We start from the raw sequence: 19,528 nt of genomic DNA, 5'->3' as shown, positions 1-19,528 counted from the left end.
ATTATTTGTTGCAATTGCAAACGTAATAAAATGGTGGTCCGATAGTCCAGGATTATGAGGGAAAACATTAAGATCCACAACATTTATTCATTGGGACAAAACTAGGTCCAGAGTATGACTGTGCCTTTTGGAGTGGGTCTGTGGACTTTTCCATGTGAATATTAAAGTCACCAAAAATTTGAATATTATCTGCTATGACTACAAGGTCCGCTAGGAATTCAGTGAACTCAATGAGGAACGCTGTATATGGCCCAGGAGGCCTGTAAACAGTAGCTATAAAAAGTGATTGAGTAGGCTGCATAGATTTCATGACTAGAAGCTCAAGACGAAAACGCATTTTTTTGTTTTTTTGTAAATTGAAATTTGCTATCGTAAATATTTACAACACCTCCGCCTTTGCAGGATGCACGGGGGATATGGTCACTAGTGTAACCAGTGAAAACCAAAGCAAATTAAGAAAACTAAACAAAAAAATGTAAATCTAAAATTAAAAAATAAGTAGCTCCGCCAGTGTGTCTCTTTTGGGTCACTTTTGCCAGTCTCAAGCCCGGATAAAGGAGGATTGGAATTGTGACCAAAAAAAACAAGAATCGACAGAAGTTCATTTGTAGTTCTAAACATATTTAGGATGTTTTTACTCCCTTTTTGTCTCTCCCACGACGTTATTCCGCTCTCCTAAAGCGTCCATCACAATTACATGCACATGACCAATTATGCAAATTAGGTGATGACGCCATTTAGCGACTTCTAGCGACTTTTAGGACAGCCAATAGCTACTTTCCTTACTGAGGAGATGGCAACACTGCGAATGTTGCACCTCTTGTCGAGATCAGAGGTGTCTTCATCGTACTTCGCCTGGTTGGAAAGATGAAAGAAAATCTCAGAGGGATGCCATTGAAGTGCAAGCTACATACAAACAGAAAGCTACAATAACAGTTAGCTAGCTAGCAGGCTGAGTACATTAGCTAGCTAAATAAGTACAGTAGCTAGCAACGTCAAATCTAAAAACAGCTGAAATGATTTATTCCTATTGAACAATATTTTCTTATATAAAGACAAATATATGGTAAAGAAAGTGTTCCCAGTCCTCTGAAGCAGCAGGTAGTCAGCAGGTTGTCAGTCAAAAACACCATCTTGAAGAGCAATTCTGAGGTAATCATTTAGTGCATACTGAGCGAGCGCTTCTGATGTGAAATAGAACTAGAACTTCCCGCGTCCTGTGTCCTACGCGACCGCTACGAGGTATAATAGAGCTAAGCAACCAGTATAACAAGGGACGCTTTGGTTCATTCCGTAGGCCAGTCAGAATTTAGCAAATTCTAGTAAAATAGCCCTAGCAACCGAAGCTAGAACTCATCGAATCCAATTGTGACGCAGGTGGACACTTTTTGGCAGGTGGATACTATTTGACATTACAAGTCCCATAAAATTATATTTAGTATTTTCCAGACTTTATTTTTCCTGGCTGTTGTTTCTGTTTCACAGTTTATTTCAATATTACAGTTATTCGTAGAGGAACAACAAACATTGATGTTTTGAGAACATGTCAATGCTTAAAATCACATCAGAAGACACATTTTGATGTCTGGAAAAAACAAACAAATCAAATGTTTTTGTGTAATTCCCCTTTAATTGCGACATTTACAGAGAAATGTGTTTGTCTAGACATGTTTGTCAGGCCTTCTGCTGCTTCATATGTTATGGCAGAGTTTGCAAAACAATGACCGCCCAATTGATCCAAATAATCATATCTTTGTCAGATAAGCCTACTTCACCATTAACATTTAATTAAGAACGTTTTTGGGCAAAGTCTACCCACAAGGCCATTACTATTACTAGCATCTCTAATAGGCTACATATTGAGTGATACACAAAAGCGCTCACCAAACAGACCGAGGCAATTTTGCTGGACATGATTTGGCTGATTGCTATTGTGCTAGGTTTGGCTTTTCAAGCCGATAGTGGCTTACAAAGGCTGGGATAATATCAATGTGGCTTTGATTGGTTAGTAGCTGGGAGATTTTTGTTTATGACAGTTTGTGAAGGATTATATTTAAAAAGTGCATGTTCTTTCAGAATTGCATGGCGAGGTCATAGGTGGGCTGGTAGCTACTTGTAGCTCACGATCTACCTGTTGGAGACCATGGCTCCGGACCATACACAATAACAAGAGGACACAAGCTGCTTTCCATTTGGGATATCTATAAAACAGAAAATACACTTTTATTTCAGGTGTGACTTTATAAACAAGCATGACTTACAGCATCTTTTTCAAGTAATTTTAGCTGCTTTAAAAGAATTTAACAAGAACACTGTGTTCTTGTGTTGCTTTATGGCACAATGAGTCCTTAACTTCAACTCACCAGCAACAGAAGAATGGTTTACAATACCCAGAACAGAATGCTACAAAAGTGTATTAACCAAGACGCCCTGAGAGATCTCAAAGTAAAGCAAGGCAGGTTCTGCTGTATTATGTTGAGGGCGTTTCAGCTAAAACATACATAAAGCATTAAAAAGGCAGTATGAAATATATTGTCCCTCCCTCACCCATAATCTTTACATTTCTACTTATATATACATTTCATTAAAATATTTATTTTCTACAAAAATGTACATTCTTGTGTCTGATATTTATGGTTAAACCCATAAATCTGTTTTAACAAATGGTCCAACTGACAACATGACTTCCTGCAGGGACCAATAGCAGGTGAGGATATCTCCGACTCGGACTGATATTTAAAGACGCTACACAGGATTTTTTGTAGTTTTTTTGCATTGTAAATTCAGACTGTGTTATTTAGTGGAATTTTTTGTTGTTGTAATTCCCTGGTTGCTACACTGTTCGGTCAATTTCAGTTTATGTGAGAAAACAAGAGCGATTCCCATTTGATAACACAGTTACATTTTGAGGCTACTATCACAGTCAATCACAACACTGGCCGGTAAGCAATACTGTGAAACACACCATCATTCCACTATTTCTGTAGATATATTATGGACATTTTCTGAAATTACAACACAAAATTTAAATTTAAAAAATCCTGTGTATAGCACCTTTAATATCAAACTGAAACCTAGATGGAAAGCCCTTTAATATGTCCCCTTTACTCTTTAAACTAGAACGAGCTGTCATCTGAAATAACTTCTAGAATCACAGAGCAGTCATCTGAAATAACTTCTAGAATCACTGAGCAGTCATCTGAAATAACTTCTAGAATCACTGAGCAGTCATCTGAAATAACTTCTAGAATCACTGACCAGTCATCTGAAATAACTTCTAGAATCACTGAGCAGTCATCTGAAATAACTTCTAGAATCACTGACCAGTCATCTGAAATAACTTCTGGAAATAAATTAAAAATAATCTTTCTCGACAGGCCTGTATTGATGAAAACTGGACAAAGCCTCTGTGCTTGATACCACCAGTAGGAGCGATCTCTTTAACAGCATGACCTTCATTAATCCCCACATCAAACACCACACTCACAGGGAATTTGAGTTTCAAAAGCACTGCCCGATTATCTCCACTGGTTGGAGGTTGATGGTCTGTGTGCCTGTCCGTCTGACAGGCATTAGATAAAACGTTTAGCTGTTTACGACAATGGCCATCTTACATTAGGGAAAGTCACCTGCTAACACTAGTAAAACATTTCACCCTTTACCATGAGAGGCTAGTGACCGTCATGGCAACAGGCCATAGGTCTACCTTAAACTGCAGATCACCCAGCATCATGGACACATGATTGAACTAACAGGAATTGAAATAGACAACAGACATTCTGCAGCTGTAAACAAGTTAGCATCTAATATCGTCACTGTTAAATTTATATACACATCCTTCTTATTAACAGGATATTAATGATAATAAAAACAGAACGTCATAGAAGAAAACATTGTACATCTTTGGGATCCAGAAGCAGGATGAAACATTACTCAGTAAAAAGTCTTAGCATGTCCTAGTGTAGGTTAGTCAGTCTGTGCTATTCAATGTAAACACTATGGAGAGAGTCTGTTGCTTTGGGATCCAACCAATCACAGCCTTCTGTGTTTGGCTTGCCCAGCTCTGATTGGCTGGGGAGAGGATGAGGTAATGTGGTGTCAGCAATGCACAACGCATGTTTTCACTGATCCACACCATGTGTTTCCATGTTTCCACACTGTCTGTATGTTAGAGGCATGTTACCACAGATAACATAACCGGAGTGAGAGAGCTCAGAGATAAAGAGGGCTTAGTGCAGGCTGGGGGCTAGAGGGGGCTGTGTGCCCCTGAAGAGACTGTTAGAGGTTGAGTATTGGGTCACCTGTAAGAGACGCTGTGGGACATTCTGTGGGCTGTTTCTCACCTGGGGTCTGTGAGGCCGGGCTAATCTGGGACCTGCTACAATTCAGCTCTACAGCTTGCCCCGTTTCAGCTCTACTGCTTGCCCCGTTTCAGCTCTACTGCTTGCCCCGTTTCAGCTCTACTGCTTGCCCCGTTTCAGCTCTACTGCTTGCCCCGTTTCAGCTCTACTGCTTGCCCCGTTTCAGCTCTACTGCTTGCCCCGTTTCAGCTCTACTGCTTGCCCCGTTTCAGCTCTACTGCTTGCCCCGTTTCAGCTCTACTGCTTGCCCCGTTTCAGCTCTACAGTTTGCAGTTTACAGTTGTTCTTTTCTGTGTTTCAGTCCATTTGCCCTGTTTCAGTCTGTTACAATTCTACAGTTTCAGCCCTACAGTTAGCCCTGTTTGTCTGTTTCAGCTCTCCAGTTTCACCTCTACAGTTTGCCCTGTTTCAGTATATGTGTTTCACCTCTACAGTTTGCCCTGTTCCATTCTGTGTTTCTCAGCTCTACAATTTGCCCTGTTTCAGCCGCTCTATGTGGTGACACAGCTTCAAGGCGGGCCCCAGCTTCAGACCCATGTACTTCATCACCATGTCACTCCTCAGCAGCATCAGGGCCTTGCCGTCAATCTCCTGAGGATGGACAGACACGCAGGCAGAAAGACAGGTAGAGAGAGAGGGAAATAAGCCAGGATTAGCATCATTCACAAGAAACCATGCACACTGGCATATAACCATCAAAACAGTAGCTTTCCCTTACTCTAGTGGTTATACAGTGCCTTGCGAAAGTATTCGTCCCCCTTGAACTTTGCGACCTTTTGCCACATTTCAGGCTTCAAACAAAGATATAAAACTGTATTTTTTTGTGAAGAATCAACAACAAGTGGGACACAATCATGAAGTGGAATGACATTTATTGGATATTTCAAACTTTTTTAACAAATCAAAAACTGAAAAATTGGGCGTGCAAGATTATTCAGCCCCTTTACTTTCAGTGCAGCAAACTCTCCAGAAGTTCAGTGAGGATCTCTGAATGATCCAATGTTGACCTAAATGACTAATGATGATAAATACAATCCACCTGTGTGTAATCAAGTCTCCGTATAAATGCACCTGCACTGTGATAGTCTCAGAGGTCCGTTAAAAGCGCAGAGAGCATCATGAAGAACAAGGCACACACCAGGCAGGTCCGAGATACTGTTGTGAAGAAGTTTAAAGACAGATTTGGATACAAAAATATTTCCCAAGCTTTAAACATCCCAAGGAGCACTGTGCAAGCGATAATATTGAAATGGAAGGAGTATCAGACCACTTGCAAATCTACCAAGACCTGGCCGTCCCTCTAAACTTTCAGCTCATACAAGGAGAAGACTGATCAGAGATGCAGCCAAGAGGCCCATGATCACTCTGGATGAACTGCAGAGATCTACAGCTGAGGTGGGAGACTCTGTCCATAGGACAACAATCAGTCGTATATTGCACAAATCTGGCCTTTATGGAAGAGTGGCAAGAAGAAAGCCATTTCTTAAAGATATCCATAGAAAGTGTTGTTTAAAGTTTGCCACAAGCCACCTAGGAGACACACCAAACATGTGGAAGAAGGTGCTCTGGTCAGATGAAACCAAAATTGAACTTTTTGGCAACAATGCAAAACGTTATGTTTGGCGTAAAAGCAACACAGCTCATCACCCTGAAGACACCATCCCCACTGTCAAACATGGTGGTGGCAGCATCATGGTTTGGGCCTGCTTTTCTTCAGCAGGGACAGGGAAGATGGTTAAAATTGATGGGAAGATGGATGGAGCCAAATACAGGACCATTCTGGAAGAAAACCTGATGGAGTCTGCAAAAGACCTGAGACTGGGACGGAGATTTGTCTTCCAACAAGACAATGATCCAAAAAATAAAGCAAAAATAAACATATCCAGGTGTTAGAATGGCCAAGTCAAAGTCCAGACCTGAATCCAATCGAAAATCTGTGGAAAGAACTGAAAACTGCTGTTCACAAATGCTCTCCATCCAACCTCACTGAGCTCGAGCTGTTTTGCAAGGAGGAATGGGAAAAAATGTCAGTCTCTCGATGTGCAAAACTGATAGAGACATACCCCAAGCGACTTACAGCTGTAATCGCAGCAAAAGGTGGTGCTACAAAGTATTAACTTAAGGTGGCTGAATCATTTTGCACGCCCAATTTTTCAGTTTTTGATTTGTTAAAAAAGTTTGAAATATCCAATAAATGTCGTTCCACTTCATGATTGTGTCCCACTTGTTGTCGATTCTTCACAAAAAAATACAGTTTTACATCTTTGTGTGAAGCCTGAAATGTGGCAAAAGGTCGCAAAGTTCAAGGGGGCCGAATACTTTCGCAAGGCACTGTAACTATGGTCAGTAATAATCGTTTACTAGTTTACTAGTGGTTATAACTCTATGGCCAGTAATAACAGTAGTTTGCCCTTTACTCTAGTGGTTATAACTATGGCCAGTAATAACAGTAGTTGTCCCTCTACTCTAGTGGTTATAACTCTATGGTCAGCAGTCACTCACGTGTTTCCTGAACAGCTCAGCGTGCGGGGCCAGGGCTGAGGGGTCGGCGTCGCTCACAAACTGCATGACCTCATCGATGGACCAGGTAGAGGGGTTCCTGCCCAACCCTGCCCCCCTGGGGGTCTGTCTGTCAGGGCCCGTGGGCTCGGGGCCCGTGGTGGAGCTGGCGGCTGGAGAACAGAGCAGTAAGACACGGTGAACTAGCTCATAGTAGCTGCAGAGATAAACAGCAGGGGGGGAAAATGGGTCTCCCTTGTGGTAATCCACAGATATTAGTTTTGGGTTTAGACAGTGAACCGTTCACATCCACCATTTGATTATGGCCCATAAGATAGTTTGAGCCATTTAATGTCGGAGTTGTTTAAATCCAGGGCTCGGAATTTGAACATTAAGATGGTACGATCTACTGTTGCCACTACGTTACTTCAAAGAGATTGCAATGATCAAATATTCCAGGGATGTGTGTCTTCAAACAAAAGTTATCCCCATAGCAGCAACCAGACTGACATGGAGAGCATAGCAGGTTATTGGATACAGCAACACACCATGAGGACAGAGGCTCTGACAGGGCCTACCTTCCACTCCTCTGTTGGTGTGTGTACAGGGGAGGTCCGCAGGGTTGGAGGCAAGGCGGTGCAGTGGCGTGCTGTGGGCGCGTTCGGGGCCATGGCATGGGTAATAGGGGCTGCTGGCCTGGGAGTGGGTGTGGTAGTCAGAGGTGCTGCGCAGCATCATGGAGTTAGAGTCCATGAAGCACTGCTCCTTCAGAAGGCTGTTCTCCTCATGGGGCAGAGTATCTGCTAGAGACATCGTCCTCTGTCTTATTAGGCCCTTACTCTAACCTCTATCTGTCCAATCCCAAGATACAGTGCATCCCCTTGACTTTTTACACATTTTGCTACACAACAGCCTTACTCTAAAATAATATTTTTAATCCCTCAGCAATCTAGACACAATACCCCATCATGACAAAGTAAAAACAGGCAAATTTGTTTTGCAAACATAATAAAATAAATACATTATTTTGAAAAATAACTATATTATTCTAATATCAAGTATTGTTGGGTATGCTGCCACAAGACTGGCACACCTGTATTTGAGGAGTTTCTCCCATTCTTCTCTGCAGATCCTCTCAAGCTCTGTCAGGTTGGATGGGTAGTGTTGCTACACAGCTATTTTCAGGTCTATCAAGAGATGTTTGATCTGGTTCAAGTCCGGACTCTGGCTGGGCCACTCAAGGACATTCAGAGACTTGTCCTGAAGCCACTCCTGCGTTGTCTTGGCTGTGTGCTTAGGGTCGTTGTCCTGTTGGAAGGTGAACCTTCGCTCCAGTCTGAGGTCCTGGGCGCTCTGGAGCAGGTTTTCAAGGATCTCACTGTACTTTGAGCCATTCATCTTTGCCTCGAACCAGACTAGTCCTCCAAGTCCCTGCTGCTGAAAAACATTCCCATGCTTCACCGTAGGGATGGTGCCAAGTTTCCTCCAGACGTGAGACTTGGTATTCAGGCCAAAGAGTGTAATCTTGGTCACATCAGACCAGAGAAACGGTTTCTCATGGTCTGAGTCCTTTAGGTGCCTTTTGGCAAATTCAAAGCGGGCTGACGTGTGCCTTTTACTGAGGACCCTCTGGCTACTCTACCATAAAGGCCTGATTGATGAAGTGCTGCAGGGATGGCTGCCCTTCTGGAAGGTTCTCCCATCTCCACAGAGGAACACTGGAGCTCTGTCAGAGTGACCATCGGGTTCTTGGTCACCTCCCTGACCAAGGCCCTTCTCCCCCAATTGCCAAGTTTGGCCGGGCAGTCAGCTCTAGGAAGAGTCTTGGTGGTTCCAAACTTCTTCCATTTAAGAATGATGGAGGCCCCTGTGGTCTTTTGGATCTTCAATGCTGCAGAAATGTTTTTGTACCCTTCCCCAGATTTGTGGCTCTACACATCCTGTCTCGGAGCTCTACGGACAATTCCTTCGACCTCATGGCTTGGTTTCTGCTCTGACATGCACTGTCTACTGTGGGATCTTATATAGACAGGGTCTGAATACTTATGTAAATAAGGTATTTCTGTTTTGTATTTTTAATTTAAAAAAAAATGTTTTCGCTTTGTCATTATGTGGTATTGGGTGGAGATTGATGAGGAAAAAAACAATTTAATGCATTTTAGAATTGGTCACTGATCATCAAAAGGTCTTAGAGGTTGGAGAAACAAGCTACATATGATTTGTGTTGATGTACTGGATGTGTGTAATGTGAAACAGTAGACGGTGGTGCTAGGTGCCGATTGTCTGATGTTACCTTCTGAAAGGTGTGCCTCGGTGCGCAGTAGTTTAGGGGAAAGGGGGGCTGCGTAGGGGGATGCGTCTCTAGATTGGCGTTTCATCCCCTGGCTCAGTGATGGGGCCTCCAACGCCTCCTCCTTCACTGGAACACAGACAAACGCATAGGGAAGAGATGGTGCTACAGCTACAGACACACTGCTAGTGCAGACACACTGCTAGTGCAGACACACTGCTAGTGCAGACACACTGCTAGTGCAGACACACTGCTAGTGCAGACACACTGCTAGTGCAGACACACTGCTAGTGCAGACACACTGCTAGTGCAGACACACTGCTAGTGCAGACACACTGCTAGTGCAGACACACTGCTAGTGCAGACACACTGCTAGTGCAGACACACTGCTAGTGCAGACACACTGCTAGTAAATTCAATCAAATTTTATTTGTCACATACACCTGGTTAGCAGATGTTAATGCGAGTGTAGCGAAATGCTTGTGCTTCTAGTTCCGACAATGCAGTAATAACCAACGAGTAATCTAACCTAACAATTCCACAACTACTACCTTATACACACACAAGTGTAAAGGGATAAAGAATAAGTACATAACGATATATGAACGAGTGATGGTACAGAACGGCATAGGCAAGATGCAGGAGATGGTATCGAGTAGAGTATATACATGTGAGATGAGTAATGTAGGGTAGTACAGACACAGCTAGTACAGACACAGGGTAGAGATGTTGTGAAACACAGCTACTGACAGAGCTACACATATACACAGTGCCCTGTCCAAGACAACATTTATCATTGAATGTACATGAACTTCCTTGAGAATAATGTCAGGGTCCTGCAAGACACTATGAAAGCGATGGCCAAATTCTAATAGGCACAATAGGTTACCTGTCCTGGTCCTGTCTAGGTTTAGTTACAGTGTTACCAAAGTTACCTGCCTTGGCGGTGCGGCGGGGGCAGTGCCTTGGCGGCGCTGCCGGGGGCAGTTACCTGCCTTGGCGGCGCTGCCGGGGGCAGTTACCTGCCTTGGCGGCGCTGCCGGGGGCAGTTACCTGCCTTGGCGGCGCTGCCGGGGGCAGTTACCTGCCTTGGCGGCGCTGCCGGGGGCAGTTACCTGCCTTGGCGGCGCTGCCGGGGGCAGTTACCTGCCTTGGCGGCGCTGCCGGGGGCAGTTACCTGCCTTGGCGGTGCTGCCGGGGGCAGTTACCTGCCTTGGCGGTGCTGTGGGGGCAGTTACCGGCCTTGGCGGGACAGTTACCGGCCTTGGCGGTGCTGTAGGGGCAGTTACCTGCCTTGGCGGTGCTGTAGGTATAGTTACCATATTTACTGTAAGTGTATGTGTTGCTGAAGGGCTGGGAGCTGAAGAGGAAATGACTCTGCAGCGTGCGGCACAGCGTCTCCAGGAAGCGGAGCACAAAGGAGGCGCTTGAGGCTGAGGGCAGCTTCACCAGACGAACTCCACCATCCATCCTCACTAGGGGCAGGGGGCAGAGGTCAACATGTGGTCAAACACAGAGGTCAACACAGAGTCATTATCAGTTTGCTTGCGATATGACAGGTCTGTGGCGTGTCAGTGCAGGTCCGTGGCGTGTCAGTGCAGGCCCGTGGCGTGTCAGTGCAGGTCCGTGGCGTGTCAGTGCAGGTCTGTGGCGTGTCAGTGCAGGTCCGTGGCAGTAGCCATCTCCTCACCACTGACAACCTCTCCTCCCCCAGCGTGTGCCTGTAGAGTTCTGAGCAGCACCTTTGGTTGGTAACAACAGTCTAGACAAGTCTGAACTGCCTGTTGTAGCACCGCGTTAACAGGACCTGGCCCAAAGTGGTCCGGAAGACGCTGCATCCGCTTCCTGTCCAGGTGAGGCCCACAGGTCCCATGCTTGTTCACATACACACACACTGATAACATACACACACACACACACACACACACACACAGAGAGAAACAATTAAAATGGAGGCACACACTGATATAACACACAAAGAGAAACATCAGGGCTTGACATTTTACTTCATCAAATTACAACACTGCCCCATTTAAGCTCTTCTGGAAGATGGCTGGCCACTAGTGCTGAGCAATTAATCAAAATTCTGGGGGTTTTCCCCACCGGTTATTAAACAACTGACCAAAGTCAGTTCAATTACATTTAATTGAGTCCAACGCGCCTTTCTCAAGAGACAAATCAAATCATTCACAAGAGAAAACAAGTGGGACGCTGGGATGAAAGGAGATTTCATTAAACAAAAATTCTACCTCGTTTCTTTGGACACTGTGTTAACTAACCTCCAGACGAGCTTCAATGCTATACAACTCTCCTTCCGTGGCCTCCAACTGCTCTTAAATGCAAGTAAAACTAAATGCATGCTCTTCAACCAATCACTGCCCGCACATCCAGCATCACTACTCTGGACGGTTCTGACTTAGAATATGTGGACAACTACAAATACCTAGGTGTCTGGTTAGACTGTAAACTCTCCTTCCAGACTCACATTAAGCATCTCCAATCCAAAATTAAATCTAGAATCGGCTTCCCATTTTGCAACAAAGCGTCCCCGTCACTCATGCTGCCAAACATACCCTTGTAAAACTGACTATCCTACTGATCCTCGACTTTAAGGCAATGTAATTTACAAAATGGCCTCCAACACTCTACTCAACAAATTGGATGCAGTCTATCACAGTGCCATCCGTTTTGTCACCAAAGCCCCATATACTACCCACCACTGCGACCTGTACGCCTTCGTTGGCTGGCCCTCGCTTCATACGCGTCGCCAAACCCACTGGCTCCAGGTCATCTACAAGTCTCTGCTAGGTAAAGCCCCACCTTAGCTCACTGGTCACCATAGCAGCACCCACTCGTAAAACGCGCTCCAGCAGGTATATCTCACTGGTCATCCCCAAAGCAAATTCCTCCTTTGGCCGCCTTTCCTTTCAGTTCTCTGCTGCCAATGACTGGAACGAACTGCAAAAATCACTGAAGCTGGAGACTCATATCTCCCTCACTAGCTTTAAGCACCACCTGTCAGAGCAGCTCACAGATCACTGCACCTGTATATAGGCCATCTGTAAATAGCCCATCCAACTACCTCATCCCCATACTGCATTTATTTATCTTGCTCCTTTGCACCCCAGTATCTCTACTTGCACATTCATCTTCTGCACATCTACCATTTCAGTGTTTATTTGCTGAATTGTAATTACTTCGCCACCATGGCCTATTAATTGCCTTAACTCCCTTATCTTACCCCACTTGCACTCACTGTATATAGACTATGTTTTGTTTATTCCATGTGTAACTCTGTGTTGTTGTATGTGTCAAACTGCTATGCTCTATCTTGGCCAGGTCACAGTTGCAAACTAGTCTACCTGGTTAAATAAAGGTGAAATAGAAATTAAATAAAAAGTTAAGCACAGAAACGTTGTAATTAACTACAATGACCATACAATGACCACTACAATGACCATCCATTGTCCAGTTTTTTTCTGAGAGGAAGAAGCAGAGCAAGAGGTTTCACACTCGTCAAAACTCGTCTGTCCAAAAGAAGCACAATGCGTTTCAATGGGTTTATTCCGGACCTAAGCTTGTCACCTGACTTCCCGCCTACGACACACACAGACCGCATGAGAGAGGAAGGTAACACAAAGATAACAAGGACAGAGACATTTTATTTCTTCATATTATAAGCTCAACAATGAGCACATGACTACAGGCTACCTGTAAATGTTCCAAAATTCAATTAGCGGGAAAAAAACACTTTTCAAAATGCACCACACGCACAAGTGGTTTGTCCAGGACAAGATGATATGGGTAAATGTCAAGCCCTGAACATACAAAGATAAATAATTTAAATGGTGGAGCACTAATAAACGCACACACAAAGATAAATAATTTAAATCAGGGTTCAAACATATTTTGAAAGATGACTATTCCATTACTTTTAACCAAATTTCCACGATTTCTCTATGTACATATACAAAAGAAAGTGTAATGTGGTATCAACACAGCGGCTGCTCCCTGATTCCCTGTACCATCTCCTGTTATTGAGCAACGCACTTAACCCCCCCTAAAGTAGAATACCTGTTAGACAACCCTCAGCCTGGAGAGATACTGGGCGGTCAACCCTCAGCCTGGAGAAATACTGGGTGGTCAACCCTCAGCCTGGAGAAATACTGGGCGGTCAACCCTCAGCCTGGAGAAATACTGGGCGGTCAACCCTCAGCCTGGAGAAATACTGGGCGGTCAACCCTCAGCCTGGAGAAATACTGGGCGGTCAACCCTCAGCCTGGAGAAATACTGGGCGGTCAACCCTCAGCCTGGAGAAATACTGGGCGGTCAACCCTCAGCCTGGAGAAATACTGGGCGGTCAACCCTCAGCCTGGAGAAATACTGGGCGGTCAACCCTCAGCCTGGAGAAATACTGGGCGGTCAACCCTCAGCCTGGAGAGATACTGGGCGGTCAACCCTCAGCCTGGAGAGATACTGGGCGGTCAACCCTCAGCCTGGAGAGATACTGGGCGGTCAACCCTCAGCCTGGAGAGATACTGGGCGGTCAACCCTCAGCCTGGAGAGATACTGGGCGGTCAACCCTCAGCCTGGAGAGATACTGGGCGGTCAACCCTCAGCCTGGAGAGATACTGGGCGGTCAACCCTCAGCCTGGAGAGATACTGGGCGGTCAACCCTCAGCCTGGAGAGATACTGGGCGGTCAACCCTCAGCCTGGAGAGATACTGGGCGGTCAACCCTCAGCCTGGAGAGATACTGGGCGGTCAACCCTCAGCCTGGAGAGATACTGGGCGGTCAACCCTCAGCCTGGAGAGATACTGGGCGGTCAACCCTCAGCCTGGAGAAATACTGGGCGGTCAACCCTCGGCCTGGAGAGATACTGGGCGGTCAACCCTCGGCCTGGAGAGATACTGGGCGGTCAACCCTCAGCCTGGAGAGATACTGGGCGGTCAACCCTCAGCCTGGAGAGATACTGGGTGTGCAGGCTTTTGATCTAGCCCTCCTCAAACACATCAAAGCCAGTCAGGTTGAGTTGCCTGGTATGGCAGCTGCTCGGCATCAGACCATAAGGCGCTACAGAGGTTAATGCGTACGACCCAGTACAACACTGGGGGCAAGCTTCCTGACATCCAGGACCTATATACTAAGAGGTGTCAGGGGATGGCACAAAAAAATGTCAAAGACTCTAGCCACTCTAGTCATAGATGGTACTGGAGCGCTAAGTCGAGGTCCAAAAGGCTCCTTAACAGCTTCTACCCCCCCCACTATCCGTTTATTATCTATACATAGTCACCTTACAAATTACGTCGACTAACTAACTACCCCTGACATTATTATTATTAGAATTTTTTAAACCTTTATTTAACTTTGTAAGTAGGTTAAGAACAAATTATTATTTCCAATGACGGCCTACCCTAGGCCAAACCCGGACGACGCTGGGCCAATTGTGCGCCGCCCTATGGGACATTGACTCGGTACCCCCCCCCGTCTACAGCATCCGCATTGACTCGGTACCCCCCCCCCCCGTCTACAGCCTCCGCACTGACCCGGTACCCCCCCGTCTACAGCCTCCGCATTGACCCGGTACCCCCCCGTCTACAGCCTCCGCATTGACTCTGTACCCCCCCGTCTACAGCCTCCGCATTGACTCTGTACCCCCCCGTCTACAGCCTCCGCATTGACTCGGTACCCCCCCGTCTACAGCCTCCGCATTGACTCGGTACCCCCCGTCTACAGCCTCCGCATTGACTCTCTACCCCCCCCCCCGTCTACAGCCTCCGCATTGACTCGGTACCCCCCGTCTACAGCCTCCGCATTGACTCGGTACCCCCCGTCTACAGCCTCCGCATTGACTCGGTACCCCCAGTCTACAGCCTCCGCATTGACTCGGTACCCCCCGTCTACAGCCTCCGCATTGACTCGGTACCCCCCGTCTACAGCCTCCGCATTGACTCGGTACCCCCCGTCTACAGCCTCCGCATTGACTCGGTACCCCCCGTCTACAGCCTCCGCATTGACTCGGTACCCCCCGTCTACAGCCTCCGCATTGACTCGGTACCCCCCGTCTACAGCCTCCGCATTGACTCGGTACCCCCCGTCTACAGCCTCCGCATTGACTCGGTACCCCCCGTCTACAGCCTCCGCATTGACTCGGTACCCCCCGTCTACAGCCTCCGCATTGACTCGGTACCCCCCGTCTACAGCCTCCGCATTGACTCGGTACCCCCCGTCTACAGCCTCCGCATTGACTCGGTACCCCCCGTCTACAGCCTCCGCATTGACTCGGTACCCCCCGTCTACAGCCTCCGCATTGACTCGGTACCCCCCGTCTACAGCCTCCGCATTGACTCGGTACCCCCCGTCTACAGCCTCCGCATTGACTCGGTACCCCCCGTCTACAGCCTCCGCATTGACTCGGTACCCCCCGTCTACAGCCTCCGCATTGACTCGGTACCCCCCGTCTACAGCCTCCGCATTGACTCGGTACCCCCCCGTCTACAGCCTCCGCATTGACTCGGTACCCCCTGTATACAGCCTTCTTATTGTTATGTACATTTATTGTGTTAATTTTTGATTAATTTGTTTTACTTTAGTTTATTTAGTCAATATTTTCATAACCAACAATGCAGTTCAAGAAATAAAGTTAAGGGCTTGTAAGTTAGCATTTCACGGTAAGGTTTTCACCTGTTATATTCGGCGCATGTGACAAATCAAATTTGAAGAATGGTCCACCACCCAAAGGACAACCAGCCAACATTAGGAAGCATTGGAGTCAACATGGGCCAGCAATCATGAGGAATGCTTTCGACACCTTGTAGAGTCCATGCCCCGCCAAATTGAAGCTGTTCTGAGGGCAAAAGGAGGAGGGGGGGTGCAACTCAATATTAGGAAGGTATCCTTAATGTTTTGTACACTCAATGTATATCTTAGCTACCTTAGAAGTGTTTACCTTGCAGGTTGACTAGCATCTATTGAGTTGCTTTGTCCCATACATTGGAAGGCCAAATCAACAGGTTGAAGCCATAGAATCAAAAAGAAAGGAAGGATATAACTTTTTTTATTTTGATTCACATGATTCGATTCACCGTGATTGAACCAAATACAAACTAATACAATGGTAAAGTAAATCATTCATTGGGTCAAAAATAATTGTTGAAATTAATCAAATTAATCGTTCAAAAAAGAAATCATCTTTTTATGGCCTTATTCACGAGTCAGTGGATTTTTTAGGGACGTGACGAAAACATGAAAATATGCTATAATAACAAAACAGTTAACTAGAGGTACAATACATGTTTTGCCTACCTACTAGTTACCCTATAACATACGATAGAGAACAGACTAAGCCTAACCCCTAACCGTCAGCCTACCTACTAGTTACCCTATAACATACGATAGAGAACAGACTAAGCCTAACCCCTAACCGTCAGCCTACCTACTAGTTACCCTATAACATACGATAGAGAACAGACTAAGCCTAACCCCTAACCGTCAGCCTACCTACTAGTTACCCTATAACATACGATAGAGAACAGACTAAGCCTAACCCCTAACCGTCAGCCTACCTACTAGTTACCCTATAACATACGATAGAGAACAGACTAAGCCTAAGCCCAACCCCTAACCCCCCTACCCCTAACTCTCAACCATAACCCCAACCCCTAACCCCCTACCCCTCAGCCTACCCCTAATCCCTAACCCTACACCTCAGCCTAGCCCTTACCCCTAACCCTCAGCCTAACCCCTAACCCCTAACCCTTAGCCTAACCCCCAGCCTACCCCTAATCCCAACCCCTAACCTCCCTAACCCTAACCCCCACCCCTAACTCCAACCCACCTACCCCTCAGCCTACCCCTAACCCCAACCCTCAGCCTACCCCTAACCCTCAGCCTACCCCTAACCTCAACCCCTAACCTTCCTAACTCTCAGCCTACCCCTAACCCTACCCCTCAGCCTAACCCTAACCCCTAACCGTCAGCCTACCCCTAACCCCTAACCTCCCTAACCCCCACTCCTAACTCAGCCTACCCCTAACCCCCAACCCCCCCTACCCCTCAGCCTACCCCTAACCCCTAATTCTCAGCCTAACCCCAACCCCTAACCCCCCCACCCCTAACTCTCAGCCTAGCCCCTAACCCCCACCCCTAACTCTCAGCCTACCCCTAACCCTCAGCCTACCCCCCAACCCCCCCTACCCCTAACCCTAACCCCTAATTCTCAGCCTAACCCCAACCCCTAACCCCCCTACCCCTAACCCCTAACCCTCAGCCTACCCTAACCCCCACCCCTAACTCTCAGCCTAACCCCTAACCCCCACCCCTAACTCTCAGCCTAACCCCAACCCCTAACCCTCAGCCTACCCCTAACCCTCAGCCTACCCCTAACCCCTACCCCTAACCCTCAGCCTAACCCTACCCCTAACCATCAGCCTAACCCTAACCCCTAACTCCTAACCCTCAGCCTAACCCCAACCCCTAACACCAAACCCTAACCCCTACCCCTAAACCTCAGCCTAACCCTACCCCTAACCATCAGCCTAACCCTAACCCCTAACTCCTAACCCTCAGCCTAACCCTAACCCCTAACTCCTAACCCTCAGCCTAATCCCAACCCCTAACACCAAACCCTAACCCCTACCCCTAAACCTCGGCCTACCCCTAACCCTCAGCCTAACCCCAACCCCTAACCCCTCTAACCCCTAACCCTTAGCCTAACCCCAACCCCTAACCTCCCTAACCCCCACCCCTAACTCCAACCCACCAACCCCTCAGCCTACCCCTAACCCTCAGCCTACCCCTAACCCCAACCCCTAACCTTCCTAACTCTCAGCCTACCCCTAACCCTACCCCTCAGCCTAACCCTAACCCCTAACCGTCAGCCTACCCCTAACCCTAATCCCTAACCCCCACTCCTAACTCTCAGCCTACCCCTAACCCTCAGCCTACCCCTAACCACCAACCCCCCAGCCTACCCCTAACCCCAACCCCTAACCCCCCTACCCCTAACCCCTAACCCTCAGCCTACCCCTAACCACCACCCCTAACTCTCAGCCTAACCCCTAACCCCCACCCCTAACTCTCAGCCTACCCCTAACCGTCAGCCTACCCCCCAACCCCCCTACCCCTCAGCCTACCCCTAACCCCCACCCCTAACTCTCAGCCTAACCCCAACCCCTAACCCTCAGCCTACCCCTAACCCTCAGCCTACCCCTAACCCTCAGCCTACCCCTAACCCTCAGCCTACCCCTAACCCTCAGCCTACCCCTAACCCTCAGCCTACCCCTAACCCTCAGCCTACCCCTAACCCTCAGCCTACCCCTAACCCTCAGCCTACCCCTAACCCTCAGCCTACCCCTAACCCTCAGCCTACCCCTAACCCTCAGCCTACCCCTAACCCTCAGGTTAGAGGTGGGCTGTCATCAAGTTTACCTGTAGAGACCACAGAGCTGAAGCAGTCCTGTTGACCCCCTGACAGCTTGGCATCCGCAGCACCTGAAGACACTACATTCTGGAGCACCTTGGGCTTCCTCTTGCTGCCAGGTTTAGGGCCTCTCTTCTTGTGAGGCCTGGGAGCCAGCAGTGAGTTAGAGGTTGGAGTCGTGCCGTTCTGAGCTGCAGCTGCCTCCGCTACAGCCTTCAGCAGGGCGATGGTCTCACTCTTGGGGCGCCGCCCCCGCACCCCCTTCCTGACAGGCAGCGGGGGCAGGGGGCTGGGAAGCCGGAAGGGCGCAGGCATGGATCTACGGCTAGGCTTGGAGGGGGTGTGGGCTGCTGTTAGGACATGCAGGTTCTTTGGCAGGTTGACTGGAAAAACAGAGGGATTATAAGATTTCAGTGCAACAGACATGGAGGGTTACGCTGGACTACAGCCTCTACAACTGGCTGAGAGAGGAGAGTTATGCTGGGATACAGCCTCTACAACTGGCTGAGAAAGGAGAGTTACGCTGGACTACAGCCTCTACACTGGCTGAGAAAGGAGAGTTACGCTGGACTACAGCCTCTACACTGGCTGAGAAAGGAGAGTTATGCTGGACTACAGCCTCTACACTGGCTGAGGAGTTACGCTGGACTACAGCCTCTACACTGGCTGAGAAAGGAGAGTTACGCTGGACTACAGCCTCTACACTGGCTGAGGAGTTACGCTGGACTACAGCCTCTACACTGGCTGAGAGAGGAGAGTTACGCTGGACTACAGCCTCTACACTGGCTGAGGAGTTACGCTGGACTACAGCCTCTACACTGGCTGAGAGAGGAGAGTTACGCTGGACTACAGCCTCTACACTGGCTGAGAAAGGAGAGTTATGCTGGGATACAGCCTCTACACAGCCTCTACACTAATAATGAAGTGTAGATTATGAACCAGACCTGTATCAAGTGG

At 47.5% G+C, this 19,528-nt stretch overlaps 1 protein-coding gene and 1 long non-coding RNA gene across 2 annotated transcripts in view; both read right to left on the bottom strand.

Moving 5' to 3' along the window:
* Positions 1 to 2,185: 2,185 nt before the first annotated feature.
* LOC109902912 (sex comb on midleg-like protein 2) overlaps positions 2,186 to 19,528 on the bottom strand; it is a 45,412-nt gene continuing 28,069 nt past the window's right edge. Inside the window, 8 exon segments of the mRNA XM_031821623.1 lie at positions 2,186 to 4,952; positions 6,864 to 7,033; positions 7,439 to 7,663; positions 9,154 to 9,279; positions 10,470 to 10,625; positions 10,841 to 11,044; positions 18,580 to 18,954; positions 19,094 to 19,435. Coding sequence (XP_031677483.1) covers positions 4,827 to 4,952; positions 6,864 to 7,033; positions 7,439 to 7,663; positions 9,154 to 9,279; positions 10,470 to 10,625; positions 10,841 to 11,044; positions 18,580 to 18,954; positions 19,094 to 19,435 — 1,724 coding nt within the window. The 3' untranslated portion in view covers positions 2,186 to 4,826.
* On the bottom strand, positions 16,190 to 16,812 carry LOC116373005 (uncharacterized). The gene is made up of 2 exons (XR_004209472.1): positions 16,521 to 16,812; positions 16,190 to 16,455 (listed from the first exon to the last, which is right to left on the bottom strand). It is a non-coding gene; the product is annotated as an uncharacterized LOC116373005 (long non-coding RNA).

The sequence above is a fragment of the Oncorhynchus kisutch genome, unplaced genomic scaffold (genome assembly GCF_002021735.2).
Source record: "Oncorhynchus kisutch isolate 150728-3 unplaced genomic scaffold, Okis_V2 scaffold4000, whole genome shotgun sequence".
Lineage (NCBI taxonomy): Eukaryota > Metazoa > Chordata > Actinopteri > Salmoniformes > Salmonidae > Oncorhynchus > Oncorhynchus kisutch.
The sequence above is the reverse complement of the archived record's forward strand: the minus strand, read 5'-3'. Positions and strand labels throughout refer to the sequence as shown.